General features: G+C 58.9%; 3 protein-coding genes across 4 annotated transcripts in view; 1 reads left to right on the top strand and 2 right to left on the bottom strand.

The window, feature by feature from the left end:
• Window positions 1–1,078: 1,078 nt before the first annotated feature.
• LOC309607373 (uncharacterized protein) lies at window positions 1,079–15,240 on the bottom strand (the record flags this gene model as incomplete). The annotated part of the gene is made up of 6 exons (XM_082345813.1): window positions 1,079–2,269; window positions 3,834–4,161; window positions 5,724–6,087; window positions 12,155–12,447; window positions 12,551–12,814; window positions 15,076–15,240. The coding sequence occupies 4 exons, from the start codon at window positions 15,238–15,240 to the stop codon at window positions 5,919–5,921; spliced, it is 891 nt and encodes a 296-aa protein (XP_082201939.1). The 3' UTR covers window positions 1,079–2,269; window positions 3,834–4,161; window positions 5,724–5,918.
• GATA2 (GATA binding protein 2) lies at window positions 9,334–22,591 on the top strand. Of its 2 annotated transcripts, none has more exons than XM_082345281.1 (6): window positions 9,334–10,217; window positions 15,188–15,467; window positions 15,883–16,524; window positions 18,185–18,330; window positions 20,144–20,269; window positions 20,730–22,591. In XM_082345281.1, the coding sequence occupies exons 2-6, from the start codon at window positions 15,239–15,241 to the stop codon at window positions 21,027–21,029; spliced, it is 1,443 nt and encodes a 480-aa protein (XP_082201407.1). In that variant the 5' UTR covers window positions 9,334–10,217; window positions 15,188–15,238; the 3' UTR covers window positions 21,030–22,591. The 2 variants fall into 2 exon arrangements, with proteins under 2 accessions (XP_082201407.1, XP_082201406.1); XM_082345280.1 differs by lacking the exon at window positions 9,334–10,217 and adding an exon at window positions 14,301–14,527.
• Window positions 21,515–26,097, bottom strand: part of EEFSEC (eukaryotic elongation factor, selenocysteine-tRNA specific) — a 197,712-nt gene continuing 193,129 nt past the window's right edge. The window contains exons 10-11 of the transcript XR_014232246.1: window positions 25,205–25,355; window positions 21,515–21,634 (exon numbers count right to left, since the gene is read on the bottom strand). The gene's annotated coding sequence lies outside the window, so the exon portion shown is untranslated. The remainder of the gene's footprint in view (window positions 21,635–25,204; window positions 25,356–26,097) is intronic.

The raw sequence follows: 26,097 nt of genomic DNA, 5'->3' as shown, positions 1-26,097 counted from the left end.
CGAACCTGTGTCCCCTGCATTGGCAGGTGGATTCTTAACCACTGCGCCACCAGGGAAGTTCCCAGATCTTATTTTGAAATCTTCCAGAAGATGTAATCCCATTTGTGTCTCTATACTTCTACTTCATGTGCTTCATTTCCATAAAGAATATACAGTTCTGTTTTGTGTTTAAAATTCTGCCAGTTCTTCCTCTGACTGAAGCATTGTGCTTCATATCCATTCACACAAGGTCCCCACTGCACGGCGTTCCATCCAAAGAAGGTCCCACTCTTGGTTAAGCCATTAGCTCGCATCCAGAGTTTCTTTATAAAATTTTTTTTTTTTTAACTAATAGTGCCTCATGAATACCCTTGTCCACATCTCTTCTGCTCATGTGGGAGGGCTTCTCAAATGCCTAGAAGAGGAATTGCTAGGTCATGTGCATCTATATCTTCAACTTTACTAGATACAACCAAAGAACTCTGCAAAATACTTGTACCAATTTACATTCCAGCCAAGAGGGCCAGAGAATTCTTGTTTCCCTGTGTTCCAGCCAGTGGTGGAATTTTCTCCTCCACTTACCTTCTTGGCAAACTTCTGTTCCTCTCCATCTTTATTTTTTTGTTTTTGAATTTTATTTTATTTATTTTTTTATATAGCAGGTTCTCCATCTTTATTTTTCAATCAAAAGATTTTTTTGTTTTTTAATCTTTATTTTTTATATAGGATATATATATGTATATGTGTGTGTATATCTATCCCTGTCTCAATCTCCATCTAACTATCATCTGTGTAATTTCAACAGTGATCAAAGCTTACACAGTAAAGTCTTTCTCCTCTCTCTATTCCCAGCCCCACAAACCTAGATCCTTTTGTAGGTGCAACCATTGTTAACAGTTTCTTCTGTTTTCCATCCAGAGAAATTCTATAAATATGTACACAAATCTGTATGTATCTTCTCTCCTTATCCCCATTTTTAATCACACCATACTTAGGCTTCTGCACCGTTCCACTAATTCTCTCTTGGGATCATTTGATATCCATTACAGAAAGAGCTGCCTTTTTCTTTTCTTGCCTTCCTTCCTTCTTTCCTTCCCCCTTCCCTCCTTCCTTCCTTCCTTTCTTACTTTCCTTCCTTTCTTTCCTTCTCCCTTTCTCCCCTTCTCCCCTTCTCTCCTTCCCTCCTTCTCTGTTTCTTCCTTTCTCTTTCTCTTTTTTCTTTTCTTTCTTTCTCTTTCTTTCTTTCTTTCTTTGTTTCTTTCTTTGTTTCTTTCTTCCTTCCTTCCTTTCTTTCTCTTTCTCCTTCCGTCCTGCCTTTCTTTTTCTTTCTTCCTTCCTTCCTTTCTTTCTCTCTTTCTCCTTCCTTCCTTCCTCCCTTCCTTCCTTTCTTTCTTTCTTTCTTCCTTCCTTCCTTCCTTCTTTCGCTTCCTTCCTTCTTTCTTTCTCTCTCTCTTCAGGAGCACAACACTCCACTGTTTGGCTGTATATTTTTAAGAGTCTGTTCCACGTGCGCATCTTTTGTTTCCAATTGTGCCATAATGTACAAGGCTGCAATGAATTTCCTTACAAATTTCACAAGTGTAAGAGCCTATCTATCAGATAAAGGCCTATAAATGGAATTCCTGGCTCAAAGAGTAAGTGCATTTGTAAATTTGATAGTGCCACATTTCCCACGCCACCCTGAGTGCATCAGTTGACACCCCGCCAGCTTGTCTCCCCCACCCCCTCAGGAACATAATATGTAACCAGAAGTTTTGATACTTGCTAATACTGATAGGTATAAAATGGTATCTCAAAGTGGTTTTTAATTTATTTATTTTTAAGCATCTTTATTGTGGTATAATCTACACACCATAAAGTTAACTTAAGCATACATTTCAATGAGTTTTAGTAAGTTTATGGAGTTACAACCATCACCACAATCTAATTTTAGAACATTTCTCTCATCCCAAATCTGTCAATGTATTTTTTTTTTTAATAAATTTATTTATTTATTTATTTATTTATTTATTTATTGGCTGTGTTGGGTGTTTGTTGCTGCACACAGGCTTTCTCTAGTTGCGGAGAGTGGGGGCTACTCTTCGTTGCGGTGCGCTGGCTTCTCATTGCGGTGGCTTCTCTTGTTGCAGATCATGGGCTCTAGGCACGTGAGCTTCAGTAGTTGCAGCATGTGGGCTCAGTAGTCGTGGCTCAAGGGCTGTAGAGTGCAGACTCAGTAGTTGTGGTGCATGGGCTCAGTTGCTCTGCGGCATGTGGGATCTTCCCGGACCAGGGCTCGAACCTGTGTCCCCTGCATTGGCAGGCAGATTCTTAACCACTGCGCCACCAGGCAAGTCCCCGTCAATGTATTTAAAATTTTCATTTCTCTGACTGAGATTAAGCATGTTTTCATTAAGAGCCCTTTCTATTTCCTTTTCTAAGAATTTTCTGTTCATACCTTTGCCCAATAAAAAAAAATTTTATTTATTTAGTTGGCTGTGCTGGGTCTTAGTTGTGGCGTGCAGGATCTTTAGTTATGGAGGGTTCTTATTTGCAGCATGAGGGATCTAGTTCCCTGACCAGGGATTGAATCTGGGTCCCCTGCATTGGGAGCATGGAGTCTTAACCACTGGACCACCAGGGAAGTCCCTGCCCATTTTTTAATTGTATTTTTTTTCTTATTGATTTACAGACACTCTTTATATATTGTTCCCAGACTAGGTTAAGTGCCTTTCCTCAAGCAGGCACCTGGGATTCCAATTCCCATAGACTAGAATGAGCAGAATCTCTTGATGTGCCTGCATCTCCACCACCCTGTGAGCTGCCTGCACAGAGTGACCATACCCGGTGTCAGTCCCCGTCCCTGACCTCTCAGCACAGGACCTGGCCCAGAGTAGGTCTCTGCAAAAAAGCCTGGGTTCAATATTTGTAAATCTGTGGTCTTTCCCCCTCACAGTTCCTATCACAATTTGTGACAATGTATTAATTGATGTCAGGTCGGCTTGCTCCCTGAGGCAATCCATGGATGGGTACCATAGCCATTTTGTTCAACACTGTATACCCAGGGTCCAAAACAGTGTGGCCTAGCACATCATTTTAAAGTGCTGATTGGACTTATTAACTAACCAATTACTAAGTGGTTTACAGTACCTGGAGGGAGAAAGATATTGGAAATACCCCCAAAGCGCGCAGAGAAGGAAGGCCGAAAGCAACACAGCCACAGCACCCAGTATTTCTATGAGGGACACGTCCCTGACCCAGGGGCCTGAATTGGGTGGATGGGGACCCTGGGGCCACCAGGGCAGGCGATACCAACTCCATCATGGCATCACTGCAGAATGTGGGCCCAGGGTAGCCAGTTTTTCAAGAGAAGCTGGAAACGAGTCTCTTCATGTGAAATCTCCCACTTCAAAATATTGTTAACAATTAGTTGTTGCATGAGCCCCTGAGACTTGGGCTGCCAATTTTCAAAGGCTGGGCTACAAAACTCTTTTTAAATACATGCTCATGAGTAATTCTCGTAACAACCCCGGGGGCTGACCTGAGGCTCAGAGTAGGAAAGCGACTTGCCTAAGGCCACCCAGCCAGGAGGGGTAGTGTGTGCTGGGGAAGTCCTGGCCCTAGATCCTGAGCTACTTACTTCCAGGAGGGAATGGGGGCATTCCTGAGGAGCAGGGAGCTAATTCTCAGAGCCCTCTGGCGGGGTGGGCCTGGCCTGGTGCCCGATTAGCCCCGGCAGAGGGAGATGGGCAGGTCGAGCTCCACCTGGAAGCCCATTCGGGCTGTGGCCTTCTCTTGGCTCTAGACACCGCGCTGTCCGAGCCCACGCGCAGCAATTAATCATCATCGCCTCTTGACAACGCTGGTATAATTACCTTGTATTATGAGTGAAGTCTCGGGGGCCTAGGCCTGGGGAGAGAGGTCGGGCACCCTGAGGACGGGGCTGACTGTCCCCGCCCTCACAGGCACAGTGCGCGCACATGCTGGAGGTCTCTGCGGTGCTCTCTCCTCAAGCCCCCCACCCGAGACTTGCAGGCTGCGGCAGGTCAGTGGGGCCAGGCACCCCGGGGCCAGGGTGTGGGTGGTGGGATGGTGTAACGGTGAAGAGAAGGTGCCGGGTCCGGCCCATCTGCCCTCATTCCCTTGTCCCCAAAGGATTCCAGCCGCTGGGCTGTTGTGAGGAACAAGACAGACCCCCTCCCCCTAGGGAGCAAGCAAAGACAAGACGCTTTTACATTGTGCTAAGTACTCACTATAAAAGAAATATATAGAATAGACCGAGAAAAGTGAGGCAGAGGAGGGCAACTCTGCTCTCGGGGGCGGTGTGGGGGGGGTGACATCTGGGTAGAGGTCCTGGGCTGGGAAAGTTCTGGCCCCAAAGAACAGGAAGGAGGCAAGAGAAAGGGACCGGGTCTGACGGGTCAGCAAGGCCTGTTATGTAGGTTCCAAAGGAGTTTGGCTTTTACTTTAAGTTCAGAGGGTACTTCTAATAAATGATTTCTTGCTGCCAACTAAGCTGTGTGACGTTGACAGTTGGCACGTCTATAATTTCCTGCTGGTCCATCCATCCTTTCAACAAACGGTTATGGGGCATCTACTGAGGGCCAGCCTGGCCCTGGGAGCACAGCAGTGGCAGAACAAAGCCCCCGCTCTGCAGAGCCCAGCTTCTGGAGGAAGGGACCCCGGCCCACCTCTCCTGCCTGGCGACTCGCACCCCGGCGGCAGTCTCTCCAGACGCCGGTCGGACACCCGCGGCCGCCAGGTGGCGCTCTGCGCCTGCGCACCGGCCGCCGCTCCGGGGTCGCAGGGCCGAGACCAACCCGCGCGGGGGAGGGACAGCGGGGGGCGGGGGCGCGGCCCGCGCCGCAGGTTGTGTGACTTTGGGTTTGACCTGCCTGGAGATGAGCTAATCCCGCCTTATAATAGACTCCTCCGGGGAGATAGGGAAAATGGCTGCGGCGCTATCTGCGTCGCCATGGGGACCATCGCACGCGCTCGAGCGCGCGCACACGCATGCGCGCGCGCGCACACACACGGGCGGGGCGCGAGCCCGGAAAAATACAGCCTTTGTCGGCGGCGCGTGTCACTCACGGTGCGGGGACCTCTGGCGGCTGGGCTCCGGTCTCTCTTACCCCAGGTGCAGAGCGACGAGGCTCTGGGGCCCCTGGCAGGGCGTCCCACTGAGGCGGGTTGGGACCCCTGGGTGTTGCCAAACTCTTCGGAAGACCCCTCTACCTCACACACCCACACACCCCGTTTGGGTGACAAGCACTCATGTTACACGGCACAAACCACTCCTTCCACTGTGGAGTCTATCACACCCGCACGCACCATTCTGTCCCTCTGGCAGGGGCCAGCTCGTGTGTCCCGCCCCCAGCCACAAGCAGGCACAGGGACAGGCCCCTGCCCCCTTGCCCCGCTAGCAGCGCCCCGGAGCATACACGACAGATACACAAGGACACAACCACCCTCACGCAGATCTGTGCACACCCCAAGCCGCACGCTGGGTGCGCACTCCTGGTAGTCACAGGCGTGTGAGGATGCACATGCCTGAGAGGATGCGTGGCCCCAAGCCCCTGTAACACACCCGTGCCTGAAGGTACGCATACACCCCCGCCCTGGTGGCAGGCGACACCACCTCCTGTGTGCACCCCTAGACGGCCCTGCGGAGGGCAGACTCATGAAGGCACTCACAGTGCCGCCCCCCACGCACACCTGTGCCCACGCGCTTGCACAGCTGCTCTTTCACACACGTGTCTACTCACCCTGAGGGACATGAATGCCCACACGGTCACGTGCAAGACCCCTTCCTCAAGCAGCCTCACCTGGGCCATCCCCAAACAGCGTGAGCGCTCCACTCATTCGAAGCGCCCGCGTGCACACTAACGCCCTTGCTTGTTCAGTGCCCACTCACTGGCACACCCGCCTACCCATCCAAACACGCCGGGCACACCGGGGGCTCACACTCGGGTGCCGCTGGCAGGCAGGCAGGCGGCACGGCACCAGGCGCCCGAGTGCCCCCCGCAGACGGCTATCTGCCTGCCCATCAACGCGCGGATCTGCGGTGGTAAATGATGCATTCGATGGCGGGCGCATTTGTTGTGCGAGCTCTGAAAGGGCTCCGATAATCTGGAAGGCAGAGATAAGGAACACCATTTATTCCGCGGCACTTTGGAAACAATTCCCAGCCCTGTACAACCCCATTCTCGGGCAGCCTCCGGGAGCCGGGCAGATAACGATTGGCTATTCATTATCTTCGCCGGGAACAAAGATTAGCCGGCCGAGATGAAAAATTACCCCGGACAGTGGCGCAGCCCCGCGCGGACCCCCCTGCCCGCTGCCGCCCCGTGCCTTGGTGCCCCGCCCGGCCTGCGGGCTCTGCGCTCACGCCCTCCCGGCCCGCCCGCTGCCCTGAGTGCTCTTGTGGGCTCTCGGCGGCGCGGGGCCCCTGGCTGTCCCCCTGTCTCAGTCTGTCCACCCCGCCCAGCCCATCTTTCGTGTCCCCACTTTCCCCTCCTTCTCTCTGAGGCCCCTTCTCCTCCCTCCCTCCACCCACCAAGGTCTCCGAGCCTCTCTGGGTTCTCTTCTCTCTTCTCATCTCTATTTTTGTCCTTTCACGCTCTCTCCTCTCTGTATCCTCTCTGTTATCTCTCTCTTGTCTCTCTGTCCGTGCCTCTCTCTGGTTAACACTTCCACTGCTTTTCTTCCCATCTCTCTGAGCCTTTCTGCCACTTTTTAGTTGTTTCTCTCCATCCCTGAGTGTCCCCAACCCACCCCTCCACCCCCCCACCAGTCCCTCTATCACTGTTACTTTTAAAAATCTGTCCTTGGGTCTCCCCGTTTCATCCCCCTTACCTATCTGAGTCTTTCCATCACAGACTCTCCATGTCTCTCCATCCACCCCAGAGGGCCCCATGTCTCCTGCCCTCTCAAGCCGTGTTCCTGACCACTGACCAGAGACTGGGAGGCTCCAGCCAGCTCTCACTGGCCCAGCCCAGCAGGGAGATGGCAACTGGGCTGGGGAGTGTGAGACCTGGAACCCCCCTCCAAGGAAACAGGGCAGAACTAGGAAAGGCCCTGTAGACACAGCCCCTGCTGGGTTCATGGGGGTGTGCTCCTGTGCCCCAGGACTGGCTCCCCTCCCCCCTGCCCCCAAAGAGGCTGGGGTTTGGGGAGCGGGTGGTCCCAGAGAGGCCACCTCATTAGAGCAGTTATTCAGCACGGCGCTGGTGTAGGCAGATAAGCCTTATCAGCTCATCTCCCCCTCCCACAGACAGACAGAAAGTGCCCTCACAAACGGCACCCCGGAGCTCCTCTGGCTGCCTGCCCTGCTGGTTAGGGAAAGTGTGGACGGCAGGCAATCTGGGAAGACACACATACAGCGTCACACTCCTCCACAGGCCACAGACACAGAGTAACACTGGGTAGAGAAACATACATTGTTCAAAGATATACTCATAGACACAGATGCCCACACCCCACATACACAAACACCCCACCCAACACACATCAGTTCCATGTGGAGCTATACACAGATATGCAGACACATTTGAATACACTCTCCACCCTCCCACCATCAGTTCTAACATAAAATTTTACACACCCATGCCTATGCTGTTAAAGACAGACACAGACCCCAATTCATAGACACAGGATACCCAGAGACACACACCAATTTATAGACAAACACTTGGAAATACCCACTTCCCATCACAAGGTCCATGGACACAGTGATCTCACAGATACACAGCCACAGGGACACACATCCAGTTCCACAGATACTCCCCCCCAAGTGCACTTTCGGGGTCACATTCTGAAACGCCCACACACAATACACAAACTCTCCAGGACCCACAGTATAGAGACCCTCAATACATGAACTGTCTGAGACCCACACGAAGGAATGGACATACTAATAGACTCGGTTTTGCAGGCTTCCCTTCCCATGTGCTCACAAATGTACACACATACACACACACACACACACACACACACACACACGGGCACGCAGCCCAGAGCACATGCACAGTCACCGCCAGCTTCAAAGAAAAACCCACACACAGCAGATGCCCGCAGAGATGGCAGGCTGGACACACCTCCTCTCTGGGCGCACCTGGGCAGGGACTTCCCAGTCTTTCCAAGGCAAAGCACTTTCTCTTTGGGCCAAAGGTCCCCACAGCACTTTCACTCTCCCTGGGCAGCTGGGATGGGACTTCAGCTGCCGCGTTGAATCTCCTGGTAGGAACTTTGGAAGTTCAAGAACTAGACTTCCTAGCTCCTAAACCTAGGAGTTTCTTGGGGTGAAGACTTCCATACCCCAACTCCTCCACCCAGCCTTCCAAGGACAAGCCCTCTACTCCCTTCCTCCCTCCTCCCACTCGAGGGTTGCTTTGGGATGGGCCAGGGAGATGCCTCAAACTCCACTTCTAAAATGCTCTGGTGTGCTCTGGAGTTGGGGAGTTAGGGTGGGGTACAGGTGGGGCAGGGAGAGGGGCTTTGTCTACACTTAGCCAAGTCAGCCTGGAAGTGAGGCAGTTGTGTGTGTGCCAGGTGTGTGTGTCAAGCTACATTTGAGTGTGTGCATGTGCTCATGTCTGTGTGGCCCAGACCTCCTGCCTGAGGATGTCCACGCGGCCACAGCTGTGTGTGCTAACGCGTGTGCACGGATATGTGTGTGGCCGTGTGAGCACTCCTGAAGGCGGGTTAGAGAAGGAGGAGCAGGCGTCCGTGTGCGTGCGCCTGTGCCCACGGCTCTGAAGGTCCCCGGGGAGAGAGTCTCGGAAGAGAGACGGCCGGCCTTTCCGAGCGCGCATCCCGGAGAGCAGGGGTGCGCCTGTGTGTGCGCCCCTGCGAGGGCGGGAGTGGTCTGGAGTAGTGGCGAGTAGGGTGTGTGCGCCCTGAGTGCCTACCGCCCCTCGGCCCGCCGCCCGGCGGCTGGACCAGGGAGACGGGGCGCAGAACCCCGGGCACCCTCCTGCCCCCCTGCGGCGCTACCGCCACCCCCCCTCAAAGTGCTGTCGAAATAAAAGCAGAGGCGCTGCGGCCGAGGGAGGGAGAGGCAGCAGGAGCGAGAGGAAGGCGGCGGGGCCAGTGCCGCCGGGGCACGCCGCCGCTCAAGTCTATCTCCCGGCTGCCGTCGCCCCCACCCCAGCCGGCCCCCGTCATCCACCCGGCGAACAAAAGCGGCCCGACGCGCACCATGCGGCCGCTCGCCGCGCCGCCCGGGGCCCCCTGGTAACGCCGTCAGCCCGCGCGGGATCCTTTGGGCCCCGCTCGCTACGCACCGCGCTGTGCGCCCCGCTCCGCCCCGGCCCCGTCCGCCCGGGGGCGCCGCCCGCCGCATCTCGCTCGGTAAGTCGCCCCTTCTCCGCCTGGCCAGGGCCCTTCCAGCCCCCAGGCTCGGCCCAGCTGGCACCCTAATCGCGCGGTCCGCCTGGCCCAGTGGCCCCTGACATGTGGCCTTCGGGGCTCGCCCTGGCTATACCAGCGCCTGGAACCCCAGGTCATAGGGGCCTAAACCTGAGGGAGCGTTTGGAGAGTTGTGGACAGCAGGCCCGCCTGGGGCCTGCCGCCTTCCCATTTCTCGGACGGAGCCATAGGCCTCGAGGCCCAGTTATTCCGAGAGACGCAAAGCCCCGCCCCGCCCAGCCCCAGTGCTGGGCCCTTTGTCTGGGCCGCCCCCCACCTCCGGGCTGCGGCGGCGATGCGCCCGAGCCGGGCCGCCGTTCGCCGGCTGCACCTGCCGGCTGGTCCCGTGCGCCGGCTTTGCGCGGCTTAACCCGGCGCGCTCCTGCGTGCGCCCCCGGGCGCCGCGGCCCGCGGCCCTTTATCCTGTGTGGCTGGGGTGCGGGTGGGGGAGAGCACGGGGTCTGGAAGTCTCCCCCCTGCCCCGAGCCGGAGTCGGAATCCTTTTAGTGGGATTTCAATAAGAATGGGGCCGCCGCGGTCTCGGGATCTGCCTCCGGGAGGCGGGAGGCGTAGACGGCGGCGGTCTGGTCTGTCTGGACCCAGGGCATTTAGAATCCTTCGGCGGAGGCCAGGCTTGAACTCCAGGTTGCCTCGGCCGCGAGGGGAAAGCTCTGGCGTTCAGGGCCCCCGGATGTGGCGGCCGCTCCTTTCCCGGAAAACACGGAAGGAAATTCGTTGTTTTGGAAAAAGCCACGTCTCCCGGGGTCGGGAACATCTGGCAGTGAGCTCTGGGTCTACGCAGGCACCTCGCGCTGGGATTCGTTCATGAGCAGGCAGGATCCGCGAAGCAGGTAGGGCCAGTGCGGCTGCCCAAGCGTCTGGGGAGCGTTTCCCAGCCGGGTTGACAAATTGCAAACAAATTGCGTCTAACGAAACGGATTTACCAGTTGTCCTGCTGCCGGGCTGCGGGGCTGCCAGGCCTCCGAGCACACCGTGGCAGTTCATGGAGGAGGGAGAAACGCGGCTCGATTGTCTGCAGGTCTCAGCAGGGCCCCTTGCTGTCGGGCTTGGAGGTGGCGGTTAGAACCTCGTAAGGAGATACAGGGTCTCCGAGGAGCCTCCACCCAGGGTGCGGACACGAGTAGGACATTGGACCCTGGTCTTTACAATTCAAAAAGGCCCAGAAAATGGTTGGGGTGGGAGAATTAGCATGGAGGCGGGAGGAGAGGGAGACTTCAGATTTTGGGGGCTGGAAGTGAACCTGAAAGAGCGGGAGGGGCTGTTGGATCCCTGGTCGCCTCACTGGGGAGCCCCTCTGGAGGATGGCTGAGGCCCGAGAAGATCTGAGGCCTTGCCTTAGAGGGGACTTCTGAACCCCTCTGGCTAGAGCGGCCCCCACTTCCTCCTCAGTACCCCTCAAGGCACATTGCCAGTGAGGCCGCTGTGTTGCAAATTAAATATCCCTAAGGAAGGCAGCCCCTAAGCAAACGGATTTCTTTAAACACCCCCTCCACTGCTGGCCAATTAGATGCCCATAGGAAAAGGTGAGAATTAGGTTACAGAGAGAGGGCAAACTTACGGTCCCAGAGGGGCCGACTCAGGTGAGCCAAATTTAAACAAAGGGCAGGGAGGGGAGGGTCGCACAGGATGGGGAAGACCTGGGCAGCTGAGTGCCGGGCCGAGGCCTTTGAGGTTCTCTAGAACGGGGCTTCGGATCTCTGCACCCCCAGCTCCCGAGAAAGCACCCCGGGCAGCTCTGAGCCGCGTTCTGCTAGGGAATCTCCAGTCATTCGGAAAAGGTCGTTAGAAAATTTAGTTTTGCCGCTGCCCTTCCCCAGTCCTTTATAAAATCTTGTTCCCATGTAAGGAAAGTGACAGCTTTAGTGCGACCAAAGGGCAGCGGCCCGCATTTGCAACAATACTTGGGAGTGAACAAAAAGAAAAAAAAAAAAAGGAAGGAAAAAAGGAACGTGTCCCTCTAAACGTGTTCTGTAGACCCCAAAGTCCGAGGCCGTAAACTGAAATAAATCCGCCCACCGAAGCCCCGAGGATGCCCACCCCAGCCCATCCTGGGAGCTGACCTGACCCTCCCTGGAGGTTTGTTCCATCCGAAGTGATGAGATGGTCTCGCTGCCCGGTGGGCATGGCGCCTGGTTATGTCCGTCGGTCTGTCTGGCAGACACACTCACCAGCGGGACCCCCCCCCCATTATTGGCCAGCTAGGGGCCCTGGGGCCTGGTGCCCCGCTTTTCTCTCCCAGGCGGGTTCGTTCCTGCTGGAGAACGCAGCAGTCCCGCGTCCAACGCAGGAGCTCCAACCAATGTGGAGGCCTCAGCCAAGACGGCTGCCTGCCTGCCTGCCTTTTGCAGGGAGGCAACCCCACGGCCTCGAGAGACCCTGGCAGGGTTCCCCTTTCCCTTTTTTTCTCTAGGCCCGGATTGCGGGAAGGGAGGCTGGTGCGGATCTCCCGAGGCCCCTGCTCGAGCATTGCTTAACTGCCCTGCTAAGCTCCTCTTCGCGGCGATTTTCTGAGCCGCCGATCGGGGTAATTAAATCCCCGCCCGCGCTCCGTGCTGCGCCAGGCCGGCGGGCAGCGCAGGGCTGCCGTTCGGGCAGGGGCCCACCCGGGCGGGTCACCTCCATCCCGGCAGTGGGCAGGACGCTGCCCCGGAGGGGCTTCAGGCTGCCCCGGAGGAGCTTGAAGCCGAGCTCGCGGTGATGAAACTGCAGACCCACCCAGAACCGGAGATAATTTGAACCGCGCCTTTGGGGGGAAAAAGGCGATTACCTGCTTTCCTGAGGGCTCGGAACGACCACCTCCCTGCGAGCCGAGGCTCCGATCGCGGCCCCGCGGCAAGCTTCCGCTCGGCTCCGGCGTTCACCGCCTCGCGGCCGGCCTGAGGGTCGGGGGCCTCCCGCGCTCGGTCCTGGGGTTTGAGCTCCTGTGGGGCAGCCTTGCCGGACACGGGGGATTGTCCCCGGGGCCGTGTTGTCTTTGAGAAGCTCCTGCTGGGCTCCGAGGCGACGAAACAGGCTGGAGGCTTCGCGGCGATCGCGTTTTACGCGTTGATGAATCGTAAGCTAAAGGCGGGGAGGAGAAACAGACGTACGGAGAGACAGCGGGTCTGGGCCAGACCGCACGCGTTTCGGGGCGCGCGAACAGGGAGGCACGGAGGCCGCTCACCTGCCCGGTCCGGCTGCCGAGGCCCGGCGCCCGCGGCCTCGAGCTCCCGTTCCCGGCCCCGGCGCGCCTTACTTGGCGGGCGCCGGCCTCCTCTCCCGCAGACCGGAGTTTCGAGAAGCCCGGGCCCCGCGCGCCTTGGAGTGGAGCGGAGCGGGAGGCGCGCGGGCGGCCAGGGCAGACGGGCCCCAAGGGCCGGAGACGCGCGGGTTCCCAGCGGGATGGGGCTCTGCACCCCTGTCCCCGCGCCTTTACCTGCGCCAGGGCCTCGGACAGACGAACGGACAGCCGGACGCAGAGGCAGGAGGAGGCCCCCAGCCCGAGCCCGCGCCCCCTTGGCGCTGCCCAGAGCTGGCCTTGGAGAGGGTGACGGGGGCGCGCCGGCGGAGCCGGGCCTGGCCTGGTGCCCCCCGAGCCGAGGGGACCGAGGGCTTTCCTCCCTCCTCAGATTATTAAAAAGTTCATTTCCTGGCGAATCGGGTGACGTCAGGGGCCCGGCGTCGCGGTGGCGGGGCTGCCCGGCCGGAGAAGCCGCCTCCAGTTACCCAATTACCGACTGTCAATCCCGCCGCCCCTCCCCCCACCCTCCTGGGGGTGGCCAGGACCCCGGCCCTCCCCCCTGCTGCGGACCCACCTAGCATCCCTCTGGGCTTCTACCCCCGAGAGCCGTGGACCAGAGAGGGGAGGGGGCTGGAGGATGTCGATTACTCCCTATTACCCCCGCACCTGTCCCTTCACCCCCCCCCATTTTTTTTTGTTCCCGACCCCCATCCTGGGCCGTAGGCTCCCTTCAAGCCTCGGTCTCTTCCGTCTGTCTATACAATGGGAGAGAGCAAAGAGATTTGTGCACCCGGCCCACTTCACCCACAGAGCCGGATCTCTGGATTGTAGGCTTGTGGAGAGCAGTTCCAGGTGACTTAGGGGACGGAGTTCTCAGACCACCATCTCCCTCTCCCCAGGGGCCGCCTTAGGGACCCCCCCCATCCCTTCGCGAGGAAAAAAATGCCTCCTCCTGCCCGGAGGCGTCTCCTTCGAGCCGGCGCCGGCGCCAGTCCGGGTCTGCACGGCCTCGCCCCAGGCAGTTCGGCCCGTTGGTCTGCGAAGGCCACGCCCGGGAAGGGGACGCCCCCTCCCCCTCTCCGGAGCTGCCAGCCAGGCCACCTCCACCAGGTCCGGCCGTCCTAAGAGGCCTCTTGTCCGAGGCCCAGGTGCCCACGGGGGCCCTGTAGTTCCTGCCCCTCACCGATCCTGCTGTCCCGCAGCAGTCCTCCCACCCCACCGCCTGCCCCCCGCTTAGCCAGAGCCCCAGTTGGGGGAGGGAACGGTCTCGGTAGGTAGTTGGACTCCCATGGCCACGTTCAGTGGTAAAGGAGGTGGGATCCGAGAGAGTGGAAGGGCTGGGGTCCCGGGGAGAGGACACCCAAACACCCAGAGGGTGCGCGGCCCAGGCTCCCGGGGAGGGGGCCCAGTTGGAGGTTAGTTACTGGGAGGAGGGCCCGGAGGTTAGGGGAACCAAGAGTGTCCGCAAGAGGGGGCGCACAGTCGGCCCGCGGGGTGCGGGTCCTGGGGGGAACGTCGGCAGCAGGGGCCGCCGGGAGGGCGCGGGGAGGAGGCGGGCAGGCGCAGGGGGGCAGGCCCGCGGGTCCGTCCGGGAGTCCAGGGGACCGGGAGTTGCGGGCGCAGCCAATGGGGGGCGGAGGCTGGGCGGCGCGCGGCGCTGATTGGCTGGCGCGGGCTTCTTAGGCGTGCGCGGCCCCCGCTTCATGTCTGTGCAGGAGTCGCGAGCTGGCGCCAGGGCGGCCGGAGGATGCCGAGGGGCCGGAGCCGGGCGGGCCGGAGGCCGAGGCGCGCGCTGACCCCCGCTCCCACCCCGTGAGCCCCGCCATCCGCTCGACGCGCCGTCCCTGAGCCCGCCGCCCCCCGGGCTCCCGCCCGTGCTGCCCGCTCCGAGGCCGCGCCCCCTCCCGCGGCGCTGCGTGTGTAAGTTTGGGCTTCGAGAGCGGGCCGGGGGCCTGGGGCGCGCCGGGCTCTGAGAGGTCACTGCGGGGGCCTGGGCCCCGCGGGCCAGGCTGCGGGTGACTGCTTTGGTGTGCCTCGGTGAGAGGTCCTGCTCGTGTCGCCGGGGAGTGCGCGCGGGGGGTGGGGGTGGGCTGGCTCTGGGCTCGTGGGGCAGCGTGTGTGTTTGGGGAGGCGAGGTCAGTCCGTGTCAGCGCCAAGTGTAGTTCTGTGCGTGTCGCTAGCTTCGTGTGCCCCCGTGGGTGCTCGGGCGCCTGTCTTCAACTTCCAGCCCGTGTTTATGTGTTTGTGTACAGGGCTGGTGCGAGGGTGGGGGGGCGGTGAGCGTCTGGCTGAAGTGCGACTCTGCGCGTTTGTTGGGGCCGCTGGTGTCGGTGCTTGGCCCCGCGTGTGACCCCGTGCGCACAAGTGCGTGGCTCCGGGACCCGGGTCACCGTGGGAGCGTGCGTGGCTGAGCCGGCTCCCCCACCCTCGTTTCGTTTTGAGCTTTGGGCTTTCCTCCCAGCCGGGACCGGTCCGCGGCTGAACTCGGCTGGGGCGCAGCGGCGCGCGGGACGCCGTGTGGCGGGGCTTTGGGGGTGTCGGGCCGTGGGGGCGTCCCTCACGCCCCCTTCCGTCGTGCAGGGACGCCGCCACCGCCTCCGCCCAGGTCCCGGGCCTCCGCCGCCGCCGGCCATGGAGGCGGCTCCGGAACAGCCGCGCTGGATGGCGCACCCCGCCGTGCTGAACGCTCAGCACCCAGACCCGCACCACCCGGGCCTGGCGCACAGCTACATGGAGCCCGCGCAGCTGCTGCCTCCCGACGAGGTGGACGTCTTCTTCAACCACCTGGACTCGCAGGGCAACCCGTACTACGCCAACCCGGCCCACGCGCGGGCGCGCGTCTCCTACAGCCCCGCGCATGGTGAGCCGGGGCCCGTGGGCGACTGGGAGCCCAGACGCCGAGCGCCCGGCGCGGGAGGGGACGAGGCCCGGCTGCCTGCTTCCCGGATGTGGGATCCGCAGGAATCGGAGCAGCTGAGAAATCGGGCCGGGAAAGGAGCGGGCAGCGGCCTCTTGGGGAGGGTCTGGGCCCCGTAGGGCTTCTGCCCGTCTCCAGCTGGCCTGTGAGGGTTTCCTCCAGGCTTGTCCGGGGGTCCTTGTGTGCCACTTGTCCTTCCGCTCCGGACGGACATTCCTGACTATTGCCGGTTGGGGTGTTACAGTTCTGGTTTTCTTTGGGGAGGGGTCACTTGGTTGTGGGGCGTTGTGGCCCTGTGTGTCCGTGTCCCGGTTCGGCGCAGCCTCGTGCACCCTGACCCCTCTCCCTCCCCCTGCAGCCCGGCTGACCGGAGGCCAGATGTGCCGCCCACACTTGTTGCACAGCCCGGGGCTGCCCTGGCTGGACGGGGGCAAAGCAGCCCTCTCCGCGGCTGCAGCACATCACCACAACCCCTGGACCGTGAGCCCCTTCTCCAAGACGCCGCTGCACCCCGCGGCTGCCGGAGGCCCCGGAGGCCCCCTCTCTGTGTACCCAGGGGCAGGGGGTGGGAGCGGGGGAGGCGCTGGCAGCTCTGTGGCCTCCCTCCCCCCGACTGCAGCCCACTCGGGCTCCCACCTCTTCGGCTTCCCACCCACGCCACCCAAAGAAGTGTCTCCCGACCCCAGCACCACTGGGGCTGCCTCCCCAGCCTCCTCCTCCGCAGGGGGGGGTGCGGCCCGGGGGGAGGACAAGGACGGCGTCAAATACCAGGTGTCACTGACGGAGAGCATGAAGATGGAAAGTGGCAGTCCCCTGCGCCCAGGCCTGGCTGCCACGGGCACCCAGCCTGCCACGCACCACCCAATCCCGACCTACCCCTCCTATGTGCCGGCCACCGCCCACGACTACAGCAGCGGGCTCTTCCACCCTGGAGGCTTCCTGGGTGGCCCGGCCTCCAGCTTCACCCCTAAGCAGCGGAGCAAGGCGCGCTCGTGCTCAGGTAAAGGCAGGGCCAGGGAGCTAGTGGAAGTGGGGACGGTTTGTGCTTTGCGGGGGAGGGGGCCGTGATGTGGGAGATGGGGCAGTGTCGGTGTCCTTTATCCGGGATGGGTGACGTCCCCCTCTAATGGCCCCCAGCAGATCTTTGAGACCCCAGAACGGGGGACAAGGGATCCTAAAACTTTTGCCCTTTTCTTAAGTGTTCCTGGTGGCCCCAAAGTTTATTGCCCTTCCCCACTCCTCACCCTCCCCTCCAAGGCTGGCCACTGCCCGACCAGAACACAGAACGGGAATCCCCCCTTCCCCTCCCTGAGTCTTAAGTGAAAATTCGAGCAGCCTCATGACTTAGCATGTGAGAGAATGCAATACGCAGGTGAGAGCAGTGAGGCGGTGTGTACGTGTGTGTACGTGTGTACGTGTGTGCGTGCTATGGGTGCACTCAGCCCTTCCCAGAGGCTCCGGACCCTTAAGGAATCTGGATCTCCGACTTCATCAGTCTGGTCTTGGGATTTCGATGGCTCCCAATCTTCCTGGGAGATTCCACCGCCCCCCACCCCGCCCCAGGCAAAATTCCCAGGACCTGATCCCGCTCCCTGCCCCCTGGCATGTCCTTCACTCTCCCTCCCTGAGGGCTGGAGTGAGGGGAAGGAGCTGGAGGTGCCTCTGCCCCTTTGCTGCGGGAACTGGCTGGGACCGGGCTGGGTTTGTGCAGGAATGCGGCTGCAGAGCAGACGCCTATGTGGCTGGTGTGGGGCTCCTGCTGTCCACACCTCCTTCCAATCCCCTTAGGACGGGGAAGAGGAAGATTTTTAAAACTTTTGCTGCGGAGTCCAGAAACCGCCTTTTCTTGCCCGTGTGGACTGACAGCTTAGTTTAAACTAAATGGGGAGAAATGTCCGGGGTAACATCATGCTAAGGCAGCTGTGTGGCTCCAGCCTGCCGCCGCCAGCGCCCACTCCGGTCCCACCTCGGGGCCCTGTTTTGCTCAGACCAGCTCGCTTGCCTTTAATTAGTCCTTTCTCCCAAATTTGTTTTACATTCTATCTGAATTCCAGATGGCCTTTTAACAACAACAAAACAAAATACCACCACCACCAGCAACAGACCAAGGTCACTTAGCCTACTCAGCCTCAAAAAACGAAAGGGCTTATTATTTATTTCATTTTAAAGAACAGCAACTTCCACCCTGGTCCAGGGCCTCGGCGGAAGGCAGGGAGGTGGGGGATTGAGAAGGAAGTGACCGTGGATGGAGGGACGGAGAACAGAAAGACGGGGCTGAGGACACAGGACAGGGAGCAGGGACGCCGCTGGGGAGAAAGGACAGGGACAGAAGAGGAGAGGGACTCGAAAGGGGGCCGAGTCCTCCCAGCCAAGCCAGCTTGAGCTGGCGACTCGTGCCCCCGCCTTGCTGCCGTCGGCAGGCAAAGTTTGCTGTAAATACCCTCTCCCTGTGCTGAGGATCCCTGGGGCCCTGGCCGCACTCCTCCCTCCCGCCCCATTCCCCTGCCTTAAGCTCCTCTCCGAATCCCACCTCCGGGGTCCCTCTTCCCGCCAGGCTGGAACTAAAAGTCACACCCTGCAGCAGCCTGGCTGGCCCACCGGCCCCCTCCGGTGACTCTGTCGGTTGAACGGGCTGGTGTCTCCCCCCCATCCCCTTTCAGAAGGCCGGGAGTGTGTCAACTGCGGGGCCACGGCTACCCCTCTCTGGCGGCGGGACGGCACCGGGCACTACCTGTGCAACGCCTGCGGCCTCTACCACAAGATGAACGGGCAGAACCGGCCGCTGATCAAGCCCAAGCGGAGATTGGTAGGAGCGGGCAGCCTGGGCTGGGGGGCTGCAGGGGGGCGTCGACCTGGGCGGGAGCTGACAGTTAGTTACAAGAAAAACAAACCTTCAAATACAGGTGCTCTGTCGCTTGAACTCTTATCATTAAAATCACTTGGGTGTCAGTTGGGGTTGCCCTGCTTTTAGGCTAGATTTTTTTCAGGCCAGATTTCCCCTCTGCAGCCCACCTGGTACCTTCAGGGATCCCCCGAAGTTGAGCATCCAGGGGCCCAAGTCCGGTCCCCTGGCCTCTGTTAAACTCCTTTTAAAAATAGGGCCGTGAAGTAATTTTCCTTGTAGCCCAGGCTGCTCTGCCTGGCTTCCCCACACAGTCTCCTCACGCTTATTTAAATAAAACACACACACCAACCACCAAAAAAAACCTGCCCTTTATTATTTTTCCATGGAGTCACCTATACTGTGTATTTTCATTTGAGTGATTTAAAAAAAATGCCCTTTCGGATCTCCTGCCGGAGTTTCCTATCCGGACATCTGCAGCCCAAAGATAAGGAAACTTCGCGTATCTGTTTCCGGACTCCGCCAGTTTTCAGTCTCTCCTCGGCTCAGTCCTGCCTCTCGCTGGGCTGTTTTGAAACTTCTAATACCCTCCACTCTGCAAATAATGCGTAAAATGCTAAGAATAATAAATATATTTTTTCAGGGCGAAGTGATTTATGAGGCTTAAATCGCTTGCTGCTTCGGGGGCCCCCTTTTTTTTTTCCCTGGAGCGAGGGCGGGGTGAGGGCCCGGGGGGCGGGGGGGGGAGGATGCGGGCTTGGTCCCTGAGTCAGAATTCCAGCTTCAGGCTGCTTACTCACCCTCACCCCTCCCCACCCCTGTGGCTGCAGGCCGGCCCCTCTGGACCAGGCTGGGGCCTGGGGCCACTCCCGCCTCCCACCCCCACCCCTGCTGCCCGCGGTTCCCTGGGAAGTGCTCTTGTGGGTCTGGAGAGGGCTTTCTGCTTTCTGGGGTAAAGACTCTCTTGCCTCTTCTCTCGGGAGCCTTCAGCTCCCTTCTCCAGAAACCAGACGTTTCCAGGTCACCTCTGCCCTGCATTTCCTGAGGGGCTAGGGGGCAGTTAGAACTCAGGATTTTGGGGTACGGGGTGCTGGACAGATAGACCGGTATTGTCCAATAAAGCTGTGAAGATGGACACTTTTTGTAGGTCTGCCCCGTCCACTATGGTTGCCTCTAGCTCATGTTGGGACTAGTGATCCTTTGAAATGTGGCTGGTGCAATTGAAGGAACTGAATTAAATTGTAGTTCAATTAAAATGGCCACAGGGCTAGTGGCTACTGCATTGGACACTGCAGCTCGACTCCCTGAGCATTTCACATCCCTGCCCTGGGCAGCTGCAGGGCCCCCCTCTGGCCTCAGGGGTTCAGACACGCCCAGGATTATGGGTTTTGTGGGAGTGCAGCTCCAGACCCAGGTGCTCCAGGGGAACCAGCCAGCCTTCTAAACCAAAGACCCCTTCTCAGAGCCTCAGTTTCCCCATCTGTAGCGTTAGATTGTTTGGTGATTGGGGGAGGTGGCTACTTTTTCCTTCCAGCTCTTGCAACCCCTTTGATTCTGAGATCAGGCTTCAGAGAGTCCTTTATTCTAAAGTTCTGTGATGGTTTAGGGCTCAGATTCTAGAATTCCATGGCTCTGAGATGCCTTGATTCCCCTGTGAGATTTGCTGCTCCTGGGCTAAGCTGGTGGGGGCCGGGGTGGCGCGAGGGTCTGGGAGGAGGTGGGGGGGCGTGGGAGTCCAGCCTGCTGACGCCACCTCTCCCCTCCCCTCCCCTCCCAGTCGGCCGCCAGGAGAGCGGGCACCTGTTGTGCAAATTGTCAGACGACAACCACCACCTTATGGCGCCGAAACGCCAACGGGGACCCTGTCTGCAACGCCTGTGGCCTCTACTACAAGCTGCACAATGTGAGTCCGCCCTGCCTGGCCCGCCCCCCCCTCCCGGGGGACCGCTGCGCTTTGTGCTGCCAGGAGAGGCCTCGGCGGCAATCTCCAGCGTGGCTTGGCTTGGGAAGCTGCCCTGAGCGCCAGAAGGGCTTCCCACAAGGGGGGCAAGCTGGCTGGGAGGATGGGAGGGGCGGGGGCCGGTGGGTCGAGGAAAGCGGTATCTCGGCTTTGGGGTGGGGTTCGGCGGCGTGGCTCGATGGGGGGGGGGGCGGCGCTGGCACTTCGTAGGCCAAACGCCCTGCAGGCTGCGGGGCGGCCCCACGCGGTGAAAAGCACCTTTCTCAAGATGGCAGCGGTGCTGGCGAGAAGACCGTGGTGGGCAGTGGGCCTTTGGAAGTGGGGCCCCCTATGCGAGCTGGGGGTGGGGTTCTCGCTCTCGGAAGGGAGCTCCACCCACCGAAAGCTCCGTGGTCGCCCCCAGGTGAACAGGCCGCTGACCATGAAGAAGGAAGGCATCCAGACTCGGAACCGGAAGATGTCCAGCAAGTCCAAGAAGAACAAGAAGGGGGCCGAGTGCTTGGAGGAGCTGTCCAAGTGCATGCAGGAGAAGGCGTCCCCCTTCAGCGCGGCTGCCCTGGCCGGACACATGGCGCCTGTGGGCCACCTCCCGCCCTTCAGCCACTCGGGACACATCTTGCCCACCCCAACGCCCATCCACCCCTCCTCCAGCCTGTCCTTCGGCCACCCCCACCCATCCAGCATGGTGACCGCCATGGGCTAGGGACCGCCCCCCACGGACCGACAGACAGATGCCGGGGAAGGCGCTCCCGGGACGGGGGGCGGGGACCAGACCCTCAGCTGCCCGTCCCTCCCCGGAGACTGATGCTGCCCTGCCAGCCCAGCCGGAGCCCCACGCTGCCTCACCTGTGGGCCCGTCGGCCGTCACTGTGAAGATCTTCCCTGGGCTGGGAGGCTGCCTCGGCCTCCCAGGTGGGGCCTCCGCCACGGATAACTGTTTGGCGAGCGGAAAGGACGACTTTATGAAGACTGGGGGCAAGGGACACACGAAAGAAACCGCGTCATAGAAGGAAAAGGGAGTAGGCAAAAGTAATTTATTTTGCTCGTTTCTCACCAGGACTGGGAGACTTGGGTGGTCTGAGCTGCCCCAAGTTCGCGGGGCTTCCTCGGCGCCAAGTGCCACTTGACCGTTCCCCGTGCCCGGCTCCGGGGGCAGATCTTCGGGGACCTCGGCCCGCACCCTCTCCACTGGCTCCCTCTCTGAAAGCGCTGAACCCAGGCTGGGCTGAGCCAATCCAGAGGGGCCGCGGCCGGGCGCCGAGGGCAGAGACAATCACGGGCGGTCCCGCGCAGATTCCCAGGCCGGGGCTGGGTCACAGGAAGGAAACGTTTTCTTGAGAGGGGAAGCGTCTCTCCGATGGCTCCCCTGGCTCTGAGGCTGAGGCTGGGGTGACCCGTGCGCCCTAGACGGGTCTGAGCTACAGCTGCCTCCTCCGCCCGGCGGACCCCTGTACATACGTCCTCCTGCTAACCCCTAAACCCCTCCTCTCCAACTCCGAGACAAAAGAAGAAAATGTTAAAAAAAAAAAAAAAAAAAACAGAAAAAAACTACATAAGCTTAACTCACCGATGAGTTAGTTGTTTTATTTTTAAACTCTTTTTGGGTCCAGTCAATTGTACGTTGCCACAAAAGCCCTTGCTGTGGAAAGGAATAAAACCTACAAACCAAGGCTGTAGCTTCACAATTATTTTTGGAAAAGTTCTCAGATCCCACGGCCCTAGAACGGGGAGCCAGGGGCCAGGGGTGGGGCCTTGGCTGCTCTTGGCTTCCAGGGGGCTGACCTGGCAGGTGGCGAAGGCAGGAGCTGGGGGTGGGTCAGAGCCAGGACCGAGGGAGAGGCCACGACCTGCTGGGTCCTGGGAGATGCCAGGGTTCTGCTCTGCTTTGCTGTGGCTGTCTGGATCCTTCCCAAGGTACAGCTGTACATAACTGTGTCCGAGCTTAGATTCTGTATGCGGCAGTGGCAGGGTGCAGTGGCCAGCAAGGACCCGGCCCAGGAAGAGGGTTGTGCTGATATAGTCCAAGTGCAATATGGGGGGCACCACAGCCAGAAGTAACTTATTTTGTACTAGTATCCGCATAAGAAAAAGAATCGGCAGTATTTTCTGGTCTTACGTTTTATTTGGCTTGTTTTATTTTGGATTAGTGAACTAAGTTATTGTTGATTATGTACAACATTTATATATTGTCTGTAAAAATTGTATGCTATCTTCCTATTCCTTCAAAGTGAAAACTGTTAAGAGTAATAAAATACTTTTTGTGAATGCCTCTGGCCTGTCTTGTGGGCTCCTGGGGCTCCTGAGTCCCAGGTGCCGAGATCATTAAGACAGAATCAGTCCTACAGCCTGTGATTTGGATGGAAGGGCCCCTGGAAAAGGAGAGGGGCCCTGTCTGGCTGGGGTCTGAGATCCTGACCGTCCTCCCCTGAATTGCTCCCGTCTGAATTCTCTCATTACCACCTAGCGGGGGTCCTGGCTGGGTGGATACCGGGGAGGCTCAGGAAGGCTATGGGTTCTGCAGCCTTTAGCCCACGTTCTGACCCTTTTCCTAAGGGCTCACACACAGAACCCAGCAAGGACTGATCCCCCTCCCAATGCCATCCTCTTCCTTCCAGGTGTCAGTCAGCTCTTGTGTCTGAGCCACCTGGTCACCAGTATTCATGTTCATTGACGAACCTGGTCACCAGTGTCTTTGATCACTGATGTCACTGATTGCTGTCCTCTTTGATCAGTGATATCAGTTATTGGAGACAGTCATCATGACTGAGACTGATCAATGACATGTCTCATCACCAGAGCCTGTGACCACAGACATCTGATTACTAACAACTGATCACCAACACGTGACCACCAGTATTTCACCAATGCCCTCTGATCACTGACATCCACAACATGTGACCACCAGTGTCTCCAGTGACCGACCTTGCTCACCAATAATATGTCTGACCATGAATATCCCTTACCACCAACGTTCCATACCTATTCACCAATATTTCCATCCAATGTGTCTGGTTGCCGACATCTGATAACCACCGTGTCTGTGATCGTCGGTACCTCTCATCACCCATGTTCCTGATTACCAGCGTGCTGGTCACCACTGCACCCTGTCACTATGTCCTAGGTCCTCAAGAAGTACAACCACCAGTGTCATTGATCAATATTTTTCTAATCAATGACAGATCTGATCACTCATATGGGATCAGCATCTCCAAGCACACAAGTTCTCATCACTAATGTCTTCTTAGCAACGTCCTTGGTCACTTTTCTCCAATCACCAACATCTCTAACCAACAATGTACGTGATGGCCAATGCCCCTGATCTTGGAATCCTCTTACCATCAGGTTTTCTGACTACCAACATGGTCACCATGACACTGGTCACTAATAACCCTGACTGCTCAGCGCTCATCGTCGTGTCCTACTTCGGTGGTCGCTGGGTCTTCTCATCTTCCAAGTCCCTGATGACCGATGTCCCTTATACCCCGATCGCCAACCTCCCTGGTCATCGGTATCACCAGTCACCTGTGTCTCTGATCACTAGATTCTCTAACCATCAATGCCTTTGATCCCCAGAAGATCACACACCACCAAGATCTCTGGGTGGCTCATCACTGACTCTGACCACCAATATCTCCTCTACCCTTGATTATCGAATACATGACACCAATGCTCCCGTCACATCCTCACTCCCCCCATGTTCCTGGTGTATGATTAATGATATTACCAACCAAAGATCACTCTGATCACCAAGATCTCTGTGCCACGTTTGAATGACACCATCTCCCCATGACTCGTGCCACCGTCCCTGACCCTAATCATCATCATTTCTGCTCCCCGGGTCCTGATGGTATTTGATGGTCAACCTCTTGCTCCAAGCAGCCCTCAAGTCCCCTGTCCAGGAGGCTCCCCCTTTCATCCTCCTCATCCCAGACTGTGTGCCGGCAGGGGGTCACTCGGGGCTGGGGAGGCGATGGTCCTGTGAAGGCCAGAGATGGGGGAGCGTCCCTGGGACTCTGCCTCAGGACGCCTCTGCCCCTGCTGTGCCACTGCTACCCTGCCCATGTCCTTTCTGTGGAGAAGGGAAACAGAGCAAGCAGGAACCAGCTCAGGTGTGTAGCTGGGTGGGCACTGCCCGCCCATCTCAAAGTGCAGGGGCCCTGGGCCCTCTCAGGCCTCCTCAGCAGCTCCCCTTCCAGCCCTTCCCCAGCTCATGGCGTTCTGGCCTCCCCTCCTGGCAGCCGTGGCCACAGCGAGGGCAGGGGTGGTCCTGCTCGCCTGTGCCCTGGCTCGTGAGAGCGTCTATCAGATCGTGCATCCAAGTGCACACACGTGCGTGCCCGATCAACACTGAGACGCTAGGCACTGCTCTGGGTGTGGGGACCACACGGCACACGAGACAAGCAAGTCTCTGCGCTTGGGCAGCTTACATCCTAGGCAGTGAGCACCGTGGCGACCCGGTGTGGCCTCTGGCAAACGGGCCTACCCGCCGGGCCTGAATCCAGAGCCCGGGCCAGAACCTGGAGTCCAGAACTTAGAGACCCAGAGAGTCTGCACCCCAGAACTCAGGAGCCAGAGCCCAAACACAGAGCACTGAGCCTTACCCCCAAATCCAGAACTTAGGGCAAAGCACTCTGAGCCTGGGGCCCTGAAACTGGACCTCGGAATCCAGATGTCAGAACAGACAGCCCAGAACCTGGGCCTTGGATGTGGACCCCCAAAGCCACAGCCTAGAGCTTGGAGCTCAGAACCCAGAACTGAGCACTGAGGACGTGGACCCGAGTCTAGAACGTGGCTCAGGACCTCCAGCCAGAATCCAGAGCCCAGAACGACCACACTGACGGCGGCCTCCCCTCATTTCTCGATCACTCCCAGTCTTACTTCTTTCCTTCTGCGGACCAGTGTTATTGCAGGAGCCCAGGCCAGGCATCGCAGAGGGTGCTCAGGTCCAGAAGAGCAGGGCAGCGATCGTCTCGTCCCTCTCGCGTCTCCACAGTCATTCATGGGTTGGCGGTAGGTGCTTCCCAAACACCTGTCGAATGAGATCCACTCATTTATCCCACGAATGTTTACTGACCCCATTTGTTCTTGGCATTCGGGTGGGGGATGAAACATACAAAAGACCCTTGCCGGGGCGGGGCAGGGCTGTTTCTGACAAAGGGCTGGGGAAGGCGGTGGGGGTGGCGATGCTGCCAAGGGGGACGGACGGGCAGCCTCCGGGAGCAGGGGACGCACACTGGCCCTGGAGGCCGGCTTCAAGGCCCAGCAAGTCACTGCTGAGCAGCAGACCCAGCCTCGGGGCTCCTGCAGCTTCTGTGCCCACCCCAGCGGCAATGAGTCCCGCGGCCCAGAGTCACTGTGCTGGAAACAGTTTCAATTCTGCGGCCTCAGAGCCCCCAAGTAGGGCGGGCGGGAGGCAGGCAGGCCTCTCAGGGCGATGGTGCCCTTCTGGCTCCGCGGGCGGCGCCAGGGTGCCCGGGCTGGGTTGGCCTTTGCTCCATCTGTTTGCACCCAGTGGGGCTGGCGGCCCAGGGCCCTTCCTCCCTTCCTCCTTCCCGGGCTGCTTCTTCCCATGTTCAATAGGAAGACCCCGACCCCCCACTGTAATTCTTACAGACCAACTCTGCCCCCCACCCCCCGCAAAGCCCCTCCTGCCTCCTGCTGACCCACTGCTGGGAACAGGGAAGGGAAAAAGCATTCCAGTCCCCAGGGCCACAGAACGGACCCCACTCCAGGGGAACCAGGTTTGGGAGGAATGCCTGCATCCACCTCAC

Source organism: Balaenoptera borealis, assembly GCF_965194805.1.
Source record: "Balaenoptera borealis genome assembly, chromosome: 12".
Taxonomy (NCBI): Eukaryota; Metazoa; Chordata; class Mammalia; order Artiodactyla; family Balaenopteridae; genus Balaenoptera; species Balaenoptera borealis.
The sequence above is the reverse complement of the archived record's forward strand: the minus strand, read 5'-3'. Positions and strand labels throughout refer to the sequence as shown.

What these genes read in the sequence shown, in the direction of transcription:
- GATA2 (XM_082345281.1), top strand. Translation starts at nt 15,239, where the DNA reads ATGGAGGCGGCTCCGGAACAGCCGCGCTGGATGGCGCACCCCGCCGTG. An exon ending in CAAGGCGCGCTCGTGCTCAG is followed by an intron (nt 16,525 to 18,184) that starts GTAAAGGCAGGG and finishes ATCCCCTTTCAG; the next exon opens with AAGGCCGGGAGTGTGTCAAC. An exon ending in TCTACTACAAGCTGCACAAT is followed by an intron (nt 20,270 to 20,729) that starts GTGAGTCCGCCC and finishes GGTCGCCCCCAG; the next exon opens with GTGAACAGGCCGCTGACCAT.